General features: G+C 34.1%; 1 protein-coding gene across 7 annotated transcripts in view; it reads right to left on the reverse strand.

Annotated features, from left to right (window-relative positions):
* SSBP2 (single stranded DNA binding protein 2) overlaps positions 1 to 17681 on the reverse strand; it is a 306203-nt gene that overhangs the window by 88794 nt on the left and 199728 nt on the right. For 5 of the 7 annotated variants that reach the window (XM_067731157.1, XM_067731151.1, XM_067731153.1 and 2 more), the window contains one exon: positions 8942 to 9031. The exons of the other annotated variants lie outside the window; for them this stretch is intronic. In XM_067731157.1, coding sequence (XP_067587258.1) covers positions 8942 to 9031 — 90 coding nt within the window. The remainder of the gene's footprint in view (positions 1 to 8941; positions 9032 to 17681) is intronic. 7 annotated transcript variants of the gene reach the window in all.

Raw genomic sequence — 17681 nt, forward strand, 5'->3', positions numbered from 1 at the left:
ATTTATTTTGTTTCCTGACTGTCTCCCATAGTGGACTCTACGTTGGATGTGGGTAAGGATTTCTCTTTAGCTTGTTTACTGTAGTAACTCTAGCACAGGGTGGTGGGAGGGGGCCATAAATATTTGTTGCTGAATGTCATCAGCAGTTTGAGCCAGTGGTTCTCAAATTTTAGCTTGTAAGACTCATCTGTTAAAAATAAAAAACAAGCAACAAAAACCAAAGGATTTCCAGTGCCATTACCCCACCACCAAGAATCCTGATATACTGGGAGGCAGATGACCCCCGGGACTCTTGACAATAGTACAAGAATACGCTTGGAGAAACACTGTTCTTGGTCTTTACCCTTTGGATTTCTTACAGGCCATCTAGTGGTGACCATCTTCATAAAGAATAGGAGTGGGTAAATTATCATGGCTAAATGTGCTCCACCACTTGTTTTTGTAAATAATGGTTTACTGGAATAGCCATGCTCTTTAGTGCACACAGTGTCTATGACTGCCTTTATACTACAACAACAGAGTTGAGTAGCGTGACCTCAAAGCCTTCAAATCCTAAAATATTTACTATCTGGCTTTTTACAGAAAAAGTCTGTTGACCTCTGATATAGATAGAAGATAAATTATTCCAGAACACGACCTAGTGATAAGCTATTTTTTATTTTTTTAATATATATATATATATATATATATTTTTTTTTTTTATGGTGTTTTCTTTTTCTTTTTGGCTGCACGGCATGGCATGCGGGATCTCAGTTCCCCTACCAGGGATTGAACCCGTGCTTAACCACTGGACCACCAAGGAAGTCTGATAAGCTATTTTTCAAAAAGCTGAAGGTATCCTTATGTATACTTAAGGCAAATCTATCCGACCTATATAGGAAATTTGCAATATATTTACTATTTGATTTATATTTAATAATCCATTCCTTACCTCTAATTCCCCAAAGAATGGTGCCCGTTTTTGTTTCTGTAACCAACGTTAAACAAAAAACTAAGATTGTGTTATAAATTGCCTTTGGATATTTGCTATACATTTTTTTGTTTCCCAAGGACCTATAATAAAAATAGAGGCATTCTGGGAAGAATTTTCAAAAATAAGATATTGGTCTAGGATGGCCAAATTAACTTTTTCATAAATACCCATTTTGATAAATAAACATCAAAAGTAAGGTTTCTAATAGGAAACTATTTCATTCCCTTCTAACTGAAAAACCCAAGTAAAGAGTCTAAACCCCTGACACCCTCTTCTTTGCTTGTTGTCCATCTAGTCACCGCTATAGGGTCTTCAGTTGTTTGAAACTGTGATTTAAAAAAAAAACTTACTTAGTTACTCAAGCTGAGCAGTTTTAATTTGTTCTAATAGTTGAAGCCAGAAAAACTATTACCACAACTGCAGGAAAGCATTATCAAAGCCAGTAGCTGTCAGGCACCTTTATTTTTTTAGGTTGCTTTTATCTTTATACTAGAGAAAGACTTGTTCTGTTCTCAATATTCAGAATCTTTGTTCTTTAAAGATTCAAAATTACATTTTTAAGAAAATTAAACTTCAGTTTTATTTATTGAACTTTGACAAATAAGCAACCTTCCCCACCTCTACTCTCCAAATCCTGGTGTATTTAATTCTGAGAAATACTATTTTTAATGTGTGAATTTTAAACTATATATATTAATAATGTTAAATGTTATAGTTCAGTAAGTCAATTCAACTTGAGATATTCAGTATTCCACTTATTCAAATTAAGAAATGATGTACTTACTAATCTTTTGGTTTGTTATCTGAGGTCAAAGATGGTATCTACAACTTCTGGGGAGAAGAAAAGGGAGTTTCTCCTGGCTTAGAGTATTTCCTAATACTAACTTCTGAAACAGACATGATCAGGAGGGATAAGAGGAAAGGCATACCATTGGGAGAGAAGACAATTTAAAGATTAATAATAGAAGGAAACTGAGAAGGAATGGAGACTATTTAACTACTATATCTATAAATAATAGGGTAAAACAGGTGCTACTGATAATAAAAGGTTGTTTTGTGAAAGTCTGAATAGGAAGAGGAGTATGCTTAGTTATGAAGGTATCTTCAAAATGTAGGACTTATGTCCAAAAATAAATCAAATAAATATCTACCTCCAGAAACATTTAACCAGGGCTTGTAAAAACATTTCTTCTTGTCTTTTTCCTTTTCAGTTTCAAGTGTTAGATTAAATAATTGTTTTTCTCCTTTTTGATTCTCTTTCTTTTAAAATATCAAGAATATTATATTACCCTGAGCTTTGTTTTTGTCTTTGGTGCTTTATGAACGTCATTTATATTGAGTTTTTCTAGTCAATAAGTGTACCATGGAGAAAAGGGGAGATTTCTTTGTATTTTTGTTGTTGTTGTTGTTGTTATTACATTATTACTATGTCAAAGCATTAGGTCAGCTTGCTACAGTGCAGTCTTGCTAAAAATAGAACCTTTGGAAAATATACCCAAACAAGTAGAGACATCGGCAAACCACCACTAGATGGCAAAACCGCTTTACCATTGCTAACATTCTGCCTGTAGAAAGAATGTGACTTAGGAAACTGCTGCAACATATTTCCCACCATATCAGAGTTTTGATCAATTTGGATTTTAAAATATGGATGGCCACTCTAGTCTGAAACTAAATTACTTGGTATACTTTATCTTCAACAAGTATTTATAATCTTATTCATGTCAAAGCCTTACATTTACAATCCATCATCAATGTATTATTAGTTTTCAACAGTTCTCAGTAAAGAAGACAGATCCAGTGACTAAGAATACAGCAAATGTATTAAGATAAAAATCAAAACACAATATAATACATGGTAAAAATGAACAAAAGGCTATACAGAATTCAAAATTAAATATTTACAAGTATATCCCACATTAGTTATATATACAAAGATATCTACATTAGACCTATTAAAAAGATTACATTGTGTTTTTATATAAAAGTTATAGATGTGTTTGATTAGAGTGATAAAAACAAGATATGGTTTTCTTAGAAGTTTTCTTGTGGTAAAAGAGCAGAAAGAAGGAAAAAATAAAGTATTTTTTCACTCCCCTCAGATTTTTTTGGTTGAAATAAGAAATGCCCATTTCTTTAACATAGTTTAAGTTATATTAAATTCACAAGAGAAGATTTCTTACTACTCAAATCTAGAAAATTATAAAGCAACAGAGTTAAGTCTATTTTTTAAAAAAGTACAAATGAATGAGAACTTTGTTTTATAAGTGCATTTTACTAAACTATTTTGATTATTATACATAAGTGTGAAGAAAATCTAATTGGTTCAAGGATTAATGCTGCCTATTCGATAAAACTACAGGAATCAATTTTTGCCTGACTTTTAGTAAGAATGCTATGAGAATGAATATACAGCAGGTTGATGCTTTTAATGCATAATTCAAATTTCTTAGCATACAGTGAAACTTCTCAATAATACTCTAGCATAGGGACAGGAGAGTCAGAGTATAGACTTAGTTCTGAGGACCTATTAGGTGTATTCACACCACACCACAGTCCTGTATTTTCTTCCACCAAAACTGCCAAACTCTAGTTAGATCAAAGCCCACTTCTACTATCTTCCCACTGACCCCAGTAGCAACACTCCTCAATTTAAGAAAGTTGCTCTAAAGTCATTCACCAGTTCCATGGTAGGTCACTGTGAGAATTTAGAGCGTTTCTTATACAAATTACTCCTTTGATAAAAGACTCCAAGTAAATAAATGTGTCTTACTTCAAATGGCTTTATTTTACTAAACGGACACCTCCTTTTGCATGTCCAACTATTCCCCTTGATTTTACTTAATTTGATCTCCTACTCAACAACAGAAGCACTCCCATTTCAATTAAAAAAGGTCAAGGTTTAAGTCTGAACCATGCTGATATCTGTCACAAATAGATGTGACGGATATCAACATGGTTGATAGATGCTAATCTAGAGACCGTCTTCCAGGATGGACTTATTAAATGTATGGGGTATTAATCGTAACTATTTATTTTGGAGTTTGAGTTAATTGCTATTATTCAAATGCAGTTGTTATGAATTCACAAATTTAGAGTTTGTAATAATTCCACTTGGTAATATATGTAAGTCTATACTTATAATGGAAAAGAGGGGGCTTGTTCTGCAGTGTAAACAGGGATAAAACGAGAATGTTTGTCTATTTAGGAGAATGTTTTCAATGTACTTCTTATGGTAGGATCACACAGTGAGTAGAGCTCAGAACTGTTGAAGCTTTATGTGTTAATTAAAATTCTTCTTGCTTTACTTTCCTTTATTCATTAAATTCTAATAGGCTCAGTCTTTTCCTGGTCTAGTCCCATCCAGCCATCCCCAAATAAGAACGGGGATTCAAAACTATTTTCATACTCTGGATAATTCTTGGACATCACTATCTCTATGGAACTGGATTAGAAACTTGCATTTGGACTTGAATTATGATTGTCATGGTGCTATTTCTATTTATAGAAGGTAGCTGCTCTTCATTAATAACAAGCATTGTGGTCAGAATCATGATGAAGGATAGGAAACCGATATTGATATTTAGGAAACATTTGAGTACCCTGATCTCATTATGACAGGTACCAAAGGTAACATACTATTTCTTTTTCAAAAGTTTGATGACTTGAGCTTTCCAATATTTCTGAGAGGCATTTCTAGGGAGACTGGCCATACTTAAGCCTACTGAATAGGGGAAACAAGTATTTAAAAGATTAGCTGGAATGGTCACCCTGGATAAAAAGGAATGACATTTAATCATGCTCAAACGTATCTAAAACTTTTTCTACCCGCTATCTTTCCTAACTTAGATTAAGACATGAAAATTTTCCAGGGGCCTTAAGTAGGAACCTCAGAGTCACGCTTGATTCCTCCAACTCTTTCCCTTCTACCCCTAACTTGGTTAATCAACTAAGGCCTATCAAACATACTAGGCATAGCTTCTTCCTCCCCAGTCCTGCTGCCACTGTTCTTAAGTAGGTCCACAGAGTCTCTTTCTTGAGCTACTGTCACAGCCAACCAGATGACAGTCTGCACCAGTCTCTTTAATGGGTTCTGTTGTTTTTGCTCTTCTTTCAAGGGTCAGTGTTTTTCGAGTCCAGGTGTATACCCCTTTACTCTCTCATTCTGTACTTTCCCCCTGGACAATCGATCTACGCCTGTGGATTCAGGTCCTTGATATGATGACAATCCTGCAGTTTTTATCTCTAGCCTAGATCACTGTCTTAGGCTTCAAACCTGTATGTTCATCAGCCTAAGGGATATCTCTAATTGGAGGTCCCACAGGCACCTCTTCATCTGTCCTACCTCAAACCTACTCCTCATTTTGTGGTCCCTGTCATCAAATCTCACCTAGATTACTGTAATAGCCTCCTAAATAGTCTCCCTACTTTCAAACCTGTCCCTCTGCAATCCACGCTACACCCTATAACTGGAGTGATTTTTCTATAAACGCAAATATGAACATGCCTCTTTCCTGCTTAAAGTCCTTCAATAGCTTATTACTGCCCTTAAGATCAAGTTCAAACTCAACTAACCTACAAGGCTCCTCAAGGTTACTCTGGAGCCTCATCACCAGCCATTCTCCCTTTAGCTAATTAAGCTCTGATTTTGGGGAATTATTTGGTCTCTCTCCTTTCTTGTCTGGGTCTTCATAAATTTTTTTCCCTCTTCCTGGAATATTCTTTCCATATCTCTCTGCTTCCTTTGCCTAATTCATCTTTAGATGCCAATTTGGATTTTATTTACTTCCCCCCCCCCACAACTTTCTGGTTATTAGCAAAGTCTCAATTGGAATTCATGCCTGTTATTTTCTCTTTTTATTTTTTTTTAAATTTATTTTATTTATTTATTTTTGGCTGCATTGGATCTTCGCTGCTGTGCACGGGCTTTCTGTAGTTGCAGCGAGCCAGGGTTACTCTTCCTTGCGTTGCGCGGGATTCTCATTGCAGTGGCTTCTCTTGTTGAGGAGCACAGGCTCTAGGTGCGCAGGCTCAGCAGTTGTGGCATGGTGGGCTCAGTAGTTGTGGCTCGTGGGCTCAGTAGTTGTGGTTCGCGGGCTCTGGAGCATAGGCTCAGTAGTTGTGGCGCATGGGCTTTGTTGCTCCATGGCACGTGGGTTCTTCCCGGACCAGGGATCGAACCCGTGTCCCCTGCATTGGCAGGCGGATTCTTAACCACTGTGCCACCAGGGAAGCCCTATTTACAGTTTTGACAATATTTTTCTGACAATGACTCTCCCAAGATTGGGTTTGGTGGCCTTCTGCTGTGCTCTAAAAACACGCACTACTCATTTAATATAGCCATTTTCTTTATAAATTCTAATTGCCTTCTCTCTCTCTCTCATTCACTACAGTGTAAGTTTTTTAACGGCAGGGATTTTGTATACAACTATATCATAGGTGCCTAAAAAAGCCTAAATCTATAGTTTGAATTCAGGTCACTGCCCTTCTTAAAGATGTCTGACAGTTCCTACATGCCTACTGAATAAAGACTCAAGTTCTTAACATGGCATATAAGGCCCTTCTCAAGATGCTACAGCTTATCTTCCAATTTCATTTCCAGGAATTCCTGCTTGCCCTCCCCTCTACTTTCCATTCAGATTACCCTGAATGCCTCTGCACAGGTCGTTCTGATGCTTCCACACTTTTGCTTATACTTTTCCCACTTTCTGGAACATCATTCCTCTGCTTGTTGTCTTCTTGGAAAACTTTTTCCAAACCACTCTTAGCTCCAGTTCAGGCAGACTTTATAGCTCTCTCTTCCAGGTCAACACAGAACTTTACTCTGTTACAGCACATATCTTGCTGTATTACAGTTATTTATTTTTAATAATGACTCGCTGGCTAGACAGTGAGCTTCAGGAAGGTACGTATTATACACACTCATTTTTATATGCCTACCACAGTGCCTGGCATCTAGTAGTAGTCAAGTGTTTATCTAATTGGATTAAAACAGAAGTTAATTCTCTTTCAACTACTCTTATCAAGATTCAGGCAGAAGGCAGGTAAGGGAAGAATGGTTCATTCTACAAAATGTAAAAATGAAAATGTATAGGTTTATACATCTTTGCTTAACCCTAGGAAGAATTTGGCTTCCTTCCCAACCCACTGCCTCTTTTTTAAAGTGCCACTTAGAGAGCTTCTGCTAGCTCTTGTAAGTAGATAAACTCTTCTGATTTACTCCCTAACTCCAATCTATCCTTAGTAAGAGAAATAAGAGCATGAGGAAAAAATATAAAATGAGCTAGAAATATTTTATGAGTAACGATCAACTATGAACTTTAAAAGGTAAAGTCAATGGCAGAAGTTCAGAAAGCCTTGCCTTGAATCCCTGTCCTGTGACTTTCTGACTTTGTGCAAACTGCTTATCATGCTTTGGTTTTTTCATCTGTGCAATGGTAATGATGATAATGCTTACTTTACCCCTAGGTTATTGTGAGGATTAAGAGTTTATACACATGAAATATTTAGAACAAAGCATGGCATACAGTAAGCAGTTACTAAGTGTTAGCTATTATTATTATTATCTTAAACAGTGATTGTTTAATTAATAACCAAGAGTTATAATATGTTCCTAGATTTTAAGAAAGGGGCCTCAAGACAGAATGTGAGCTCTCAGACTTTTGAATATTAATATACAGTAGCCAGACAAATAGCATATCCTAAAGGACTTTACATTTCAGACTTAGTACTAGGTTCTAATTATGACTTTTTTTATTCAATTGCTGTACTGTGGAAAATTACTTATAATTTTATTTCTCCATTTTCACATTTATAAAGTACATTGATCTACACTGAAATGATGGTATGTATTAATTAACAAATGATTATCAAGGACTTTGAAAATATAAAACACTAAAGTGACAAATTAGTTTATAAGTACCTGATGTAATTCATTAACAATATAGCATATAACATTAATTCCTGTAATGCCTTCCAACTGCAGTTCTTAACTCCTAAATTCTTCCTAATTTTCTCAAAGGGTGTTATAAAATTAACTATGGAGTTAAAAAAAAATAAACTTCAGAATCTGTGTAGCTTTGGGTTAAAAAACTGTCAGATTTAAATGTGGATGCCATAGGGCTTCCCTGGTGGCACAGTGGTTGAGAGTCCGTCTGCCGATGCAGGGGACACGGGTTCGTGCCCCGGTCCGGGAGGATCCCACATGCCGTGGAGCGGCTGGGCCCGTGGGCCATGGCTGCTGAGCCTGCGTGTCTGGAGCCTGTGCTCCGCAACGGGAGAGGCCGCAGCAGTGAGAGGCCCGCGTACCGCAAAAAAAAAAAAAAAAAAAAATATGGATGCCATAAAATTGATGTAATTCTAAAATCATTATCATCTTTTGCTAAAATAAATGCGCTTGTTGCAAATTTAAAATACTAACATATGTATTTTAAAATCTGATTTTATAAATGTTATATAATGATATTGATAAAAATTCCAGTTTAAAAGCCACAAAGATGATTCTCAAAATATTTTGTTATAGCCTATAATTTTGATAAATGAATAGGTTATGACTTAGCCATAATGTGAAAGTACAGCCAAATCTTGATTATCTTTAGTCTGTGGAGATATGGATGGCTTAGATAGTTAAAATCCATATACCATTCCAAAACCTCATCCATTAGCCTTTTCTCCCACCAAATCTTCACCACAGTTAGCTTAGCTAATTTGCATTTCAGCTACCTTTCTTTCTTACTTGCACAGTGAAATGGTAAAATATACGAATAAAAATTTGACAATAAAGAAAATATTGGAAGGAAGGGCTAATCTACATACAAGATAACCGGTCTCTGAATAATCAAGAGTTGGCTGCACAGCATTATGTTTACCTTAAGGATTAAAATAGCCTCATTCTCCTTCATATATTTCAATAAAATCGAACAGGAGTTCCTATGCCTTAACATTCCTAGTCAGAGTTTCTCTGAGTACCTGAAAGAACCCTGGTGGTACAGGACCTACTGGCATGCCATCTCCTGGGGGAATGTTTCCTAGCACTGGACTGGGAGCTGCTGCAGCACTCTGCAAAGAATAAAGGAGAAACAAACCTATATCATTACAGAGAAGGCACAGAACAAAAGACTGATGATAATAGACTGTAGGAAGGGAAGCTTTTCATTCCTGGGAACAAATATTGGTAATTTCACCCACTCCAGAGGTAAACTAAGATGTAGCAGTTAGTTTAGGATATGACTAAGTTATTTGGTTTAAACAGGTCTCTTTAAACTTTTTGAAATCACAGAACTTTAATAAGATAGTATATTTGAGTAAAATATAAAAGGCAAATAAAATGATAAAGTGATAGAAGTTTAAGTAAATGCTTTATTTTAAGGCACAGCCTTCTGAAATGGCAACATCAACAACAAATAGATAAATATTTAAGTAACAAGTTTGAAAATGGTGGTTGTAGGAGTTGGAAAAAAGAACTCAGTTTAGATTATGCTTTTCTCTGTCATAAATAAGTATAATTACTTCTCTGTCTATAGGTGGCAACACGCACATTATTCACTTTCTGATATACTATAATTGGTAGCCAAAATATAATTGATAGCAAAAAACAGGGTGGTGAGGATGAAAAAGTAATTAGGAGATTGAATAAGAGAAAGGAATTAGATTTGGAGAGATTAGTCTCAGATAAACAGATTATGAAAAAATCAGATTGAAAAATTCAAAGTCTACTTTACTTGCAAATTATTTCATGGAATCCTACGGCTTCATGAAATAGGAATATGAAAAACTTTGGGATAGGCTCTTTGTAGTCAAGTCAAGGTTTTAGATTTAACTCTTACATAGAGCAGTAATACATACAACTATTTTACAACCATGGATTTCATCCCTCAATCTCGTTAGACACATTACAAATACTAAGAACAGCCAAGAAGGGAGCAGAAATATGCTGAAGACAGGTCAGTATGAATTCAACAGTTCTGTTATGAAAAGAACTCAAAACAAATCCTGGATCTAGTGTATTTGTTGTACTTTTCTCACTTGTAGATCAGTTTATTCATTCATGAATTAATATTCCATTAGAAGATATAATATCTCAGTATATTTGTAGCATATATTTTCCGATATATAAATTGATAAAAATACTAAAACATGTTTATTCTATAGTAGTGGAAGTTATTATCACTGAAAGCCAATGATTTTAGTATTTCCTGAGGAAACCTAGATTTAAATGTGGTTATCTAAAATGTTGGCTACCTATGAATGCCAACATTCTAAACTTCTGATAAAGCATAGAAGTATAAAAGGAGAAATAATATTTCTTAGATATTAAGATGAAACATCAATCTATCATCCCATTTTAAGCAAAAACATGCAATTTCATTCAGTGTACATTAATTGAATACCTACCATTTGTCAGATGGCTCTATTTTGCGTTATAATATCAACACTCACGTTTTTAAAAAATGAAAGGCAAACTGTTTTTCATTTTAATTAAACTTGCATAAAATTTTAATACACAATGTTAGAGTAAGAGAAAAAGTTACCACCAAACATTTATCTTCTTTTAGTTTAAATATATATGGTTACAGGCAGATCTAGGAAGAAAGATTTGATCTACATCCTTTGACAGTCAATTATTTTAATGGGGAAGTTGCTCTTAGTACTGAAAGCTAGACATAGGATGTCACTATTGTTCTAATTAATTGCAGAATAGAAACTTGTTTTTGCAGTAAAAAAGACTTACATAAAAAGAGACAAGTTTGTAAAACACACTCACCTATGCTTTTATAGAAATGTATACTACAATGTTGAGCAGGTTTACAAAAACAAAACAGAATTCAGTGAATTGCTGTACCTCCTTAGTGTTGTTCACAGATGCTATTTCTCCTGCAATTCTTGTTGCCTGGCAAGTATAGCTACATAATTTCTAGTATAGAGCACGATGCTTTAGTTTTCTGGTGTAATAGTAATTTCTAGGCTTGGCCTAAGGACACAAATTGAAGTGAACAGAATACTAGTAATTATCCAGTTTATTTACCCAATACAAAGCACTGGTATAGAGCACTGCAGTCCAGACTTCACTTTGTGGATCACATTTTTGAGCTAAATTATCCATCCATTCTTCTGGGATTTATTGACAAGGGATAATTCCCTCCTTTATTGTACTGTGTGGACTCAAGCTTAGAGTACCATTTGGTACACCATGTTGATCAATAACAAATACTAGTCTGATAATAAACACTGAAGAGTTACACTAAATGGTACTCTAAGTTTTGTAAAAGAGCATATTTCTCAAACTGCCTAACTTGCTCATTTATATACGGTAGCAATAATAAATAATACATGCTTTGAAACTGTAAGCTAAATAAGAATCAAGTTTTGGGGATTAGAGCTTAATGTAGATGGGAGAAGTACCACATTTCTTGGGTTTCATTGCTGGAATTTCTGAGACTTGTCTCAAGTTTACTTCCAACTCATGAGACAAATTTATCTCATGACTTGAGGATCCACAGAAAGTTGTTGCTGGCTCTAACTCATAAAGTATGTATAATATTATTCTGGGGGTTTGTGACTGAATTAAAAAAGGAGAGCAAATAATTTAATTGTACTAAGAACTACTACAAAGCATTAGTTTTGCTGGATTTGTGTGAATTCCCATTAGAATACCATGGAAAATCCTTTATATATAATATATCCACAATTATTTAGGGTTGACTTTTTATATTCTCTCTCTTGTAAAAAAGAAAGACATATAAATAATATGGCTGTAAAATACTTCTAACTAAACTGAATACATAAGACTTTGGAGCAATGTAAAAATATTAATTATCATTAAAAGTATTTTTTCTTTTTACTAGTTTACTTTGTATGCTTTTAACATATACTTTCACATATGTATTTTCTAACTGCTCTTAAATCATTTACTTTGTCAAGTGACTTGAATTTCAAAGTTTTTTGGAAGTGAAAACTTTACTTTTAAAATATTTTCCCAAATCACTAATATAATTTTTACCTGCTTTTTATAAATACAATATATTAAATTTGGTGTTTTCAAATGAACTAAATTATGGAACAATTATTTGCTTTTCCAGGGATATATTAAAATGAACTTTAAAGAGTCACCAGGAAATCTTTCTTCATGTTGCTATATATTTGTCTTTGTTTAAGTCTCCTCTCTTGGACTTTCTGTTTTTATATCTTTCTACCTATAAGAAGGCACAAGTCAATCTGTGCCCCTTCCTCTCTGTGTTATTTATTTTCCCTTGTATATATGGCTAGCACCACTTCCCATTTTGCCCCTTCTCTTAAATGCTATTATATAATTGAATTTTAATAATAACTTTTATTCTCTAATTCCCTATTTCTGAATTTAAAGAACAGAGATGTATACTGTTATTTTATATTTTCCTTCTTAAATAAAAATCTGAAATAAAAGCTAGAAGAGTTCTTATTTTGACCTTAGTTATTATCACTAGTGGCCTCTGGTAGAAAAAAAAAGTTGTATAGACTTCTGTAAGGAGGTTTCAAAACAATAGGCATAAAATAAAATTTTGCTTAAAAATAAAATTAAGATGCAATTGATTAAAACATAATTAGCATTTATCAAGATTCTACACATTAAATAACTAACAGTTTTAGTTACTAAGGATGGTACAGAACCAGCTGCCTAACTATACACTGGGGAATCAAGATATAAAGTCTACATTTGGTGGAAAAGGAAAAAATACCTTAAGTATATGTAAAATTGTGAAGGTAATAACAGAGGAACTAAAATAGTGATATCCTTATTAGAAATTGGAAGGAGGATTAAAGGTAAGAGTAGGTAGGAAGAGACCAGGCAGAGAATTATTTGTCTTTACTATTAACACACTTATACTATTTTTAAGTCAGATATAAGTATTTTTTGAGAAACATTTAAAATGGTCATACAGTAGACTCCCTTATCTGTGGAGATAGATTCCAAGACCTCTAATGGATGCATGAAACTGCAATAGTACTGAACTCTATATATATTGTTTTTTCCTATACATACATAACTATGATAAAGTTTAATTTATAAATTAGGTACAGTAAGAGATTAACAATAACTAATAGTAAAATAGAACGATTATAACAATATACTGTGATAAAAGTTATGTGAATGTGTTCTCTCTCCTTAATCAACTTCCTCACCTCTGCCAGAAATGCGGCAGCAGCTTCTTCAGCAGCCTTTCTAGTAATTTTTATATTTTCTGATCTACACCTATTCCTGCATCTGTGTAACCATCCCTTACTAGCAGTAAATGGCTTGGTGTCACTTGTTTCAGAGGATCTCTTGCTGAAGTCTCTGTAGAGGCTCGATATGCTTTCTGGCCCAACACAATGCTGTCAATCAGAACACGTTTTCTGTTCATGTCTCCCACCCACAAATTTTAATGCCTTTCCTACCTTAACTAGTGCTTAGCATGCACTGTGGGCATGACTTTTGCAGTCTGAGGTGTGAAAACTAGCACAGATTTCTTTTTCCTTTGTCACAATTTCACGGATAGAAGACTCCTTCTTACCATAGATCTTAGCAACCTCAGCATACGATTGCTTTTCTTTCCTTATTAAGTTGAGAACTTTCACCTTTTCACTTAAAGGAAGCCCTTTTCAGCTTCTCTTTGCCATATCTGAATTGCCTGCATCAGTACTGTTGTGCTTTGGGGCCATTGTTAAGTAAAATAAGGGTGACTTGAACACAAGCACTGTGATACCACTACACTGTATCTGATAACCCAGACGGCTGCTAAGTGACTAATGGGTGGGTCAAGCTGGACAAAGGGATGATTCACGTCCCAGGCAGGATGTAGCAGGACATAGTGAGAGTTCATCATGCGACTCAGAATGGTCCATATTTTAAAACTTATGAATTGTTTATTTCTGGAATCTTCCATTTAATTTTTTTCAAAACTTGGTTGACTGTGAGTAACTAAAACTGCAGAAATCAAAACCGTGGTTAATCAGGGCCCTGTAGTAGGTTTCCTGTCTTCACAATTTTAATGCAGAGCACAGTTAAATATTTTAGCTGTTGGTTGAAGACATGTTCTTTATTATACTAAGAAATATTTCTATGCCTAGTATTTTAAAAACAATTTTCAAAGATCAGGAATAATAAAAGAGACTTTGCCTTTTCATATTTGATGGGTATTATTTGGTTTTCTTTTTCTTTTCTTTTTTTTTTTTTTTTTTTGCGGTACGTGGGCCTCTCACTGCTGCGGCCTCTCCCATTGCAGAGCACAGGCTCCGGACACGCAGGCTCAGCGGCCATGGCTCATGGGCCCAGCTGCTCCATGGCACATGGGATCTTCCCGGACCGGGGCACGAACCCGTGTTCCCTGCATCGTCAGGCAGACTCTCAACCACTGAGCCACCAGGGAAGCCCCTGGTTTTCTTTGGGCAAAGACACTTTGCCTTTTCATATTTGATTGGTACCATTTGGTTTTTCTTTTGGGATATACGTAATTATATATTGATAGTTTTCTTAAACCATCATTGTATTTATGAGATAAGTCATGCTTGATCATCATGGATGATCCTTTTAATAGGCTAATGAATTATATTAGCTAATATTTTATTTAGGATCTTTACATCTATATTCTAAATGAGACAGGCTTAGAAAATTCCTTGCTGGATTATTCAAATTTAAGCATTAGGATTATTCTACCTTCTCAAAATGGACTGGATTGTAAACTCTTTTATAATGCCCTGAAGAAATTTACATAATATGGTGTTTATCTACTTTGTAAAGTTAAAAAATATGCAGCGGGTAAAACTGCCTGAATACAAAGGCAATTTTGGAAGTAATTATGGCCATTATTCTTTTTATATTTTCTACTTCTATTTACTTCAATTCTGTTCACTTATATTTTTCCCAGAAAACTTCATTTCATTGAGATTTTTAGTTTTATTCATATACACACCACTTTCATATGCTTAAAAAGGTCCTCTGTAGCAGCTGTGAGAGACTGCCAGTAGACCACAAACATCTGTTTCCCTCTTCTTTTATGGTAATAGAACTGTAGCCAGAGACCTGGCAGCCCAGCTACACTACATTGCTCAGTCTCCCTTGCTCTCACCAAGAATTAGGCTCTTACTAATGTGAGCCGAAGAGGTATGCACCACTTCTAGACTGCCTCCTACTTTTTAACTGGAGATCTAATTTCTGTCATGCCTACAAAACCAATGTCCTGAACAATGGCAGAGCACCCACAAGCCTTAGTCTCTGGATGACTTGTGGAGCACAGCCTGCCCACCTGCCCTGGACTGCCTTACTGAACTGCTGGCACTAGACAGATGATGACTTGTTTTCTCTCTCCTAAATTGATTTAGTGTTCTCATCATTATCTTTGCCAGGAATTGTTCTATTAGTTCCCTTTCTTTTTCTGTTTAATTAATATGTTTTCTTCTTTAAAAAATTATCTCTATTTTCCTTTTTTGTAAAAAAGGTTTTGTTCATTTTCAAAATTCTTAATAGATTAGTAACTAATTTATTTTCTTTTTTTTAAATATAAAGAATATAAAACTGTAAATTTTGCTCTGAATTTACCTTTGATTGCATTTGCAAGGTTTGATGGTAGTGTTCATGATTTTTTTCCTAAATCATCCAATAGTATAATTTCGATTTCCCAAAGAGTTACTGGATATAACTGGAAACCAAAATTATACTGATTAGATGATTTAGAAAAAAACGAGAACACCAATATCAAACCTTGTAGATTTAACCAAAGATATACTTTAATTTACAAATGGTTGGAGGTTTTATTTTCCTTTTTAATTTCTAGCTTTCCCAATTGTGTCCAGGTAAGATATACTGTACAACTTCTGTATTTAGGAATTTGTTGAATAATTTTTTGTGGTCTAATCAATGACCAATTTTCATAATTTCCCAGGGATATTTAATAAAATATCCATGTTCCTGCTCTACATTTTTATCCATTTGCATAATATCTTTATATTATCTCTAATTTTTGTCCTCTTGCTCTTTCAAATATATATAATACCCTATTATTGTTGCTTGTCCATTTCTCCTTTCTTTTTCATGTTTAATAATCACTGCCTTGGATCTATTTTGCCCAAAATTGACATTGCAAACTCAGCTTTTTTGTGTGTTCATATATCAGATCATCTCCCGTCCATTTATTTTTAAACTTTATGCTGTATTTTATCTACCTGTTTCACTTGTTAGCAGAAAAGCACTCTCATATGCATCTAATGAGATGTCCTTTAAAATTAGAAAAAAGAAACTTTTTTTTATCTTAAGCTTTAAAGGTACCAACGTTAAGACAAACAATATCGTTTACGTTTCTTTATGAAAAATGAAGTTAGCTTTCTCTTCCTATTCTACATCTCCCTCTTCCATTTCCTAACCCTTATTATAAACATCTGGAGTTTTAGGTATAAACTTTTTGTTTTTATCGTCTCTGCTTTCAGTAATAATTTTTGACCTCTACATTCAGTTTTACAATTATACTTTCAGTATCAAAAACAACTCCAATTTTGTCTAGTTTTTTTTCCCTATCAGTTTAAAACAATAACATAACTGTGCTACTCACGAGTTTTAATTTTTATATACTTCTTAGTTGGCTAGAGGATGTATGAATATCATTTTTGAAATCCTTATATGTGCAAATGTCTTTTTTTGACTCTCATCAAAACTATAGACACCACCATTGTCTGGTATTTACTGTTCCAGAGAAGTCTGATGCCATCCTGATTTTTGTTCCTTGGGGTGTAATCTGTTTTTCTCTTCTAAAGATTTGAAGAATGTTTTCTTGATATTTATAATTCCCAAATGTTTCCATTCCGTTTCTAGGTACTGATCTTTAAATTTCTTGCCTAGAGTGAGATGGACCTTTTCAATGATCATACGTAGGTTATTTTTTTCTAATGCTAGAAAGTTGGGGGGAAATCTTTTCAGTTAATAGATGTAAAGTAAAGATCTGGCAAACCTTAAAGGGTCATTCTTTGCAAATGTTTTTAGCAACTAAGTAAATAGTTATGATATTATTGATAACTTGGGAAATATGCTTAGGAATCTTGATAGGACAGGATTTTAATAGGTTATTAGTGGCATGGGAACCTGGTTGGTACACTTGTAGAAAGCACACTTCATGTATATATCATGTGCTATAAAAAAATTAATAAATTTTAACTAAGTAATCCTTCTGTTCAGACACTATCCAAATATAAATTCTGAACTATGAGAAAAACAGTATGCATAAAATATGTTCACTGTCATATATTTATAGTAAGAAATATTCGAGGTAACCCCCAAATTCAGCAATAATATAATATTTCTATAAATTGTAGCACATATAAAACATATATGTGTTTAAACATGATAGAACGTGTTTCAACTATTAAAAATCGTAGTTACAGGTGGAATTATTTGGGAAACATAGGAGTTTATTTATGATATAGTGCTATGTAAAACATGCCAAATATAGAATTGGGTGTATGATTATAATTACGGAAATGGTAAAAAATAATCTACCAAAGATGGTGGGTGGATACATAAAATTAACTGTTAGAATGATATAACTGATTGATTTTTTAATAAAACATTCACACACTTTCTGAAGTTTCATATTTCTAATATAAATAAAAATTATTATAGATTAAAAATACACACTGCTAGTTTTGTCAATAGCTATAAAACAAGACCAAATGCTAACTTAAGACAAACCTAATCCCTAAAATT

This window comes from Pseudorca crassidens, chromosome 3 (assembly GCF_039906515.1).
Source record: "Pseudorca crassidens isolate mPseCra1 chromosome 3, mPseCra1.hap1, whole genome shotgun sequence".
NCBI lineage: Eukaryota > Metazoa > Chordata > Mammalia > Artiodactyla > Delphinidae > Pseudorca > Pseudorca crassidens.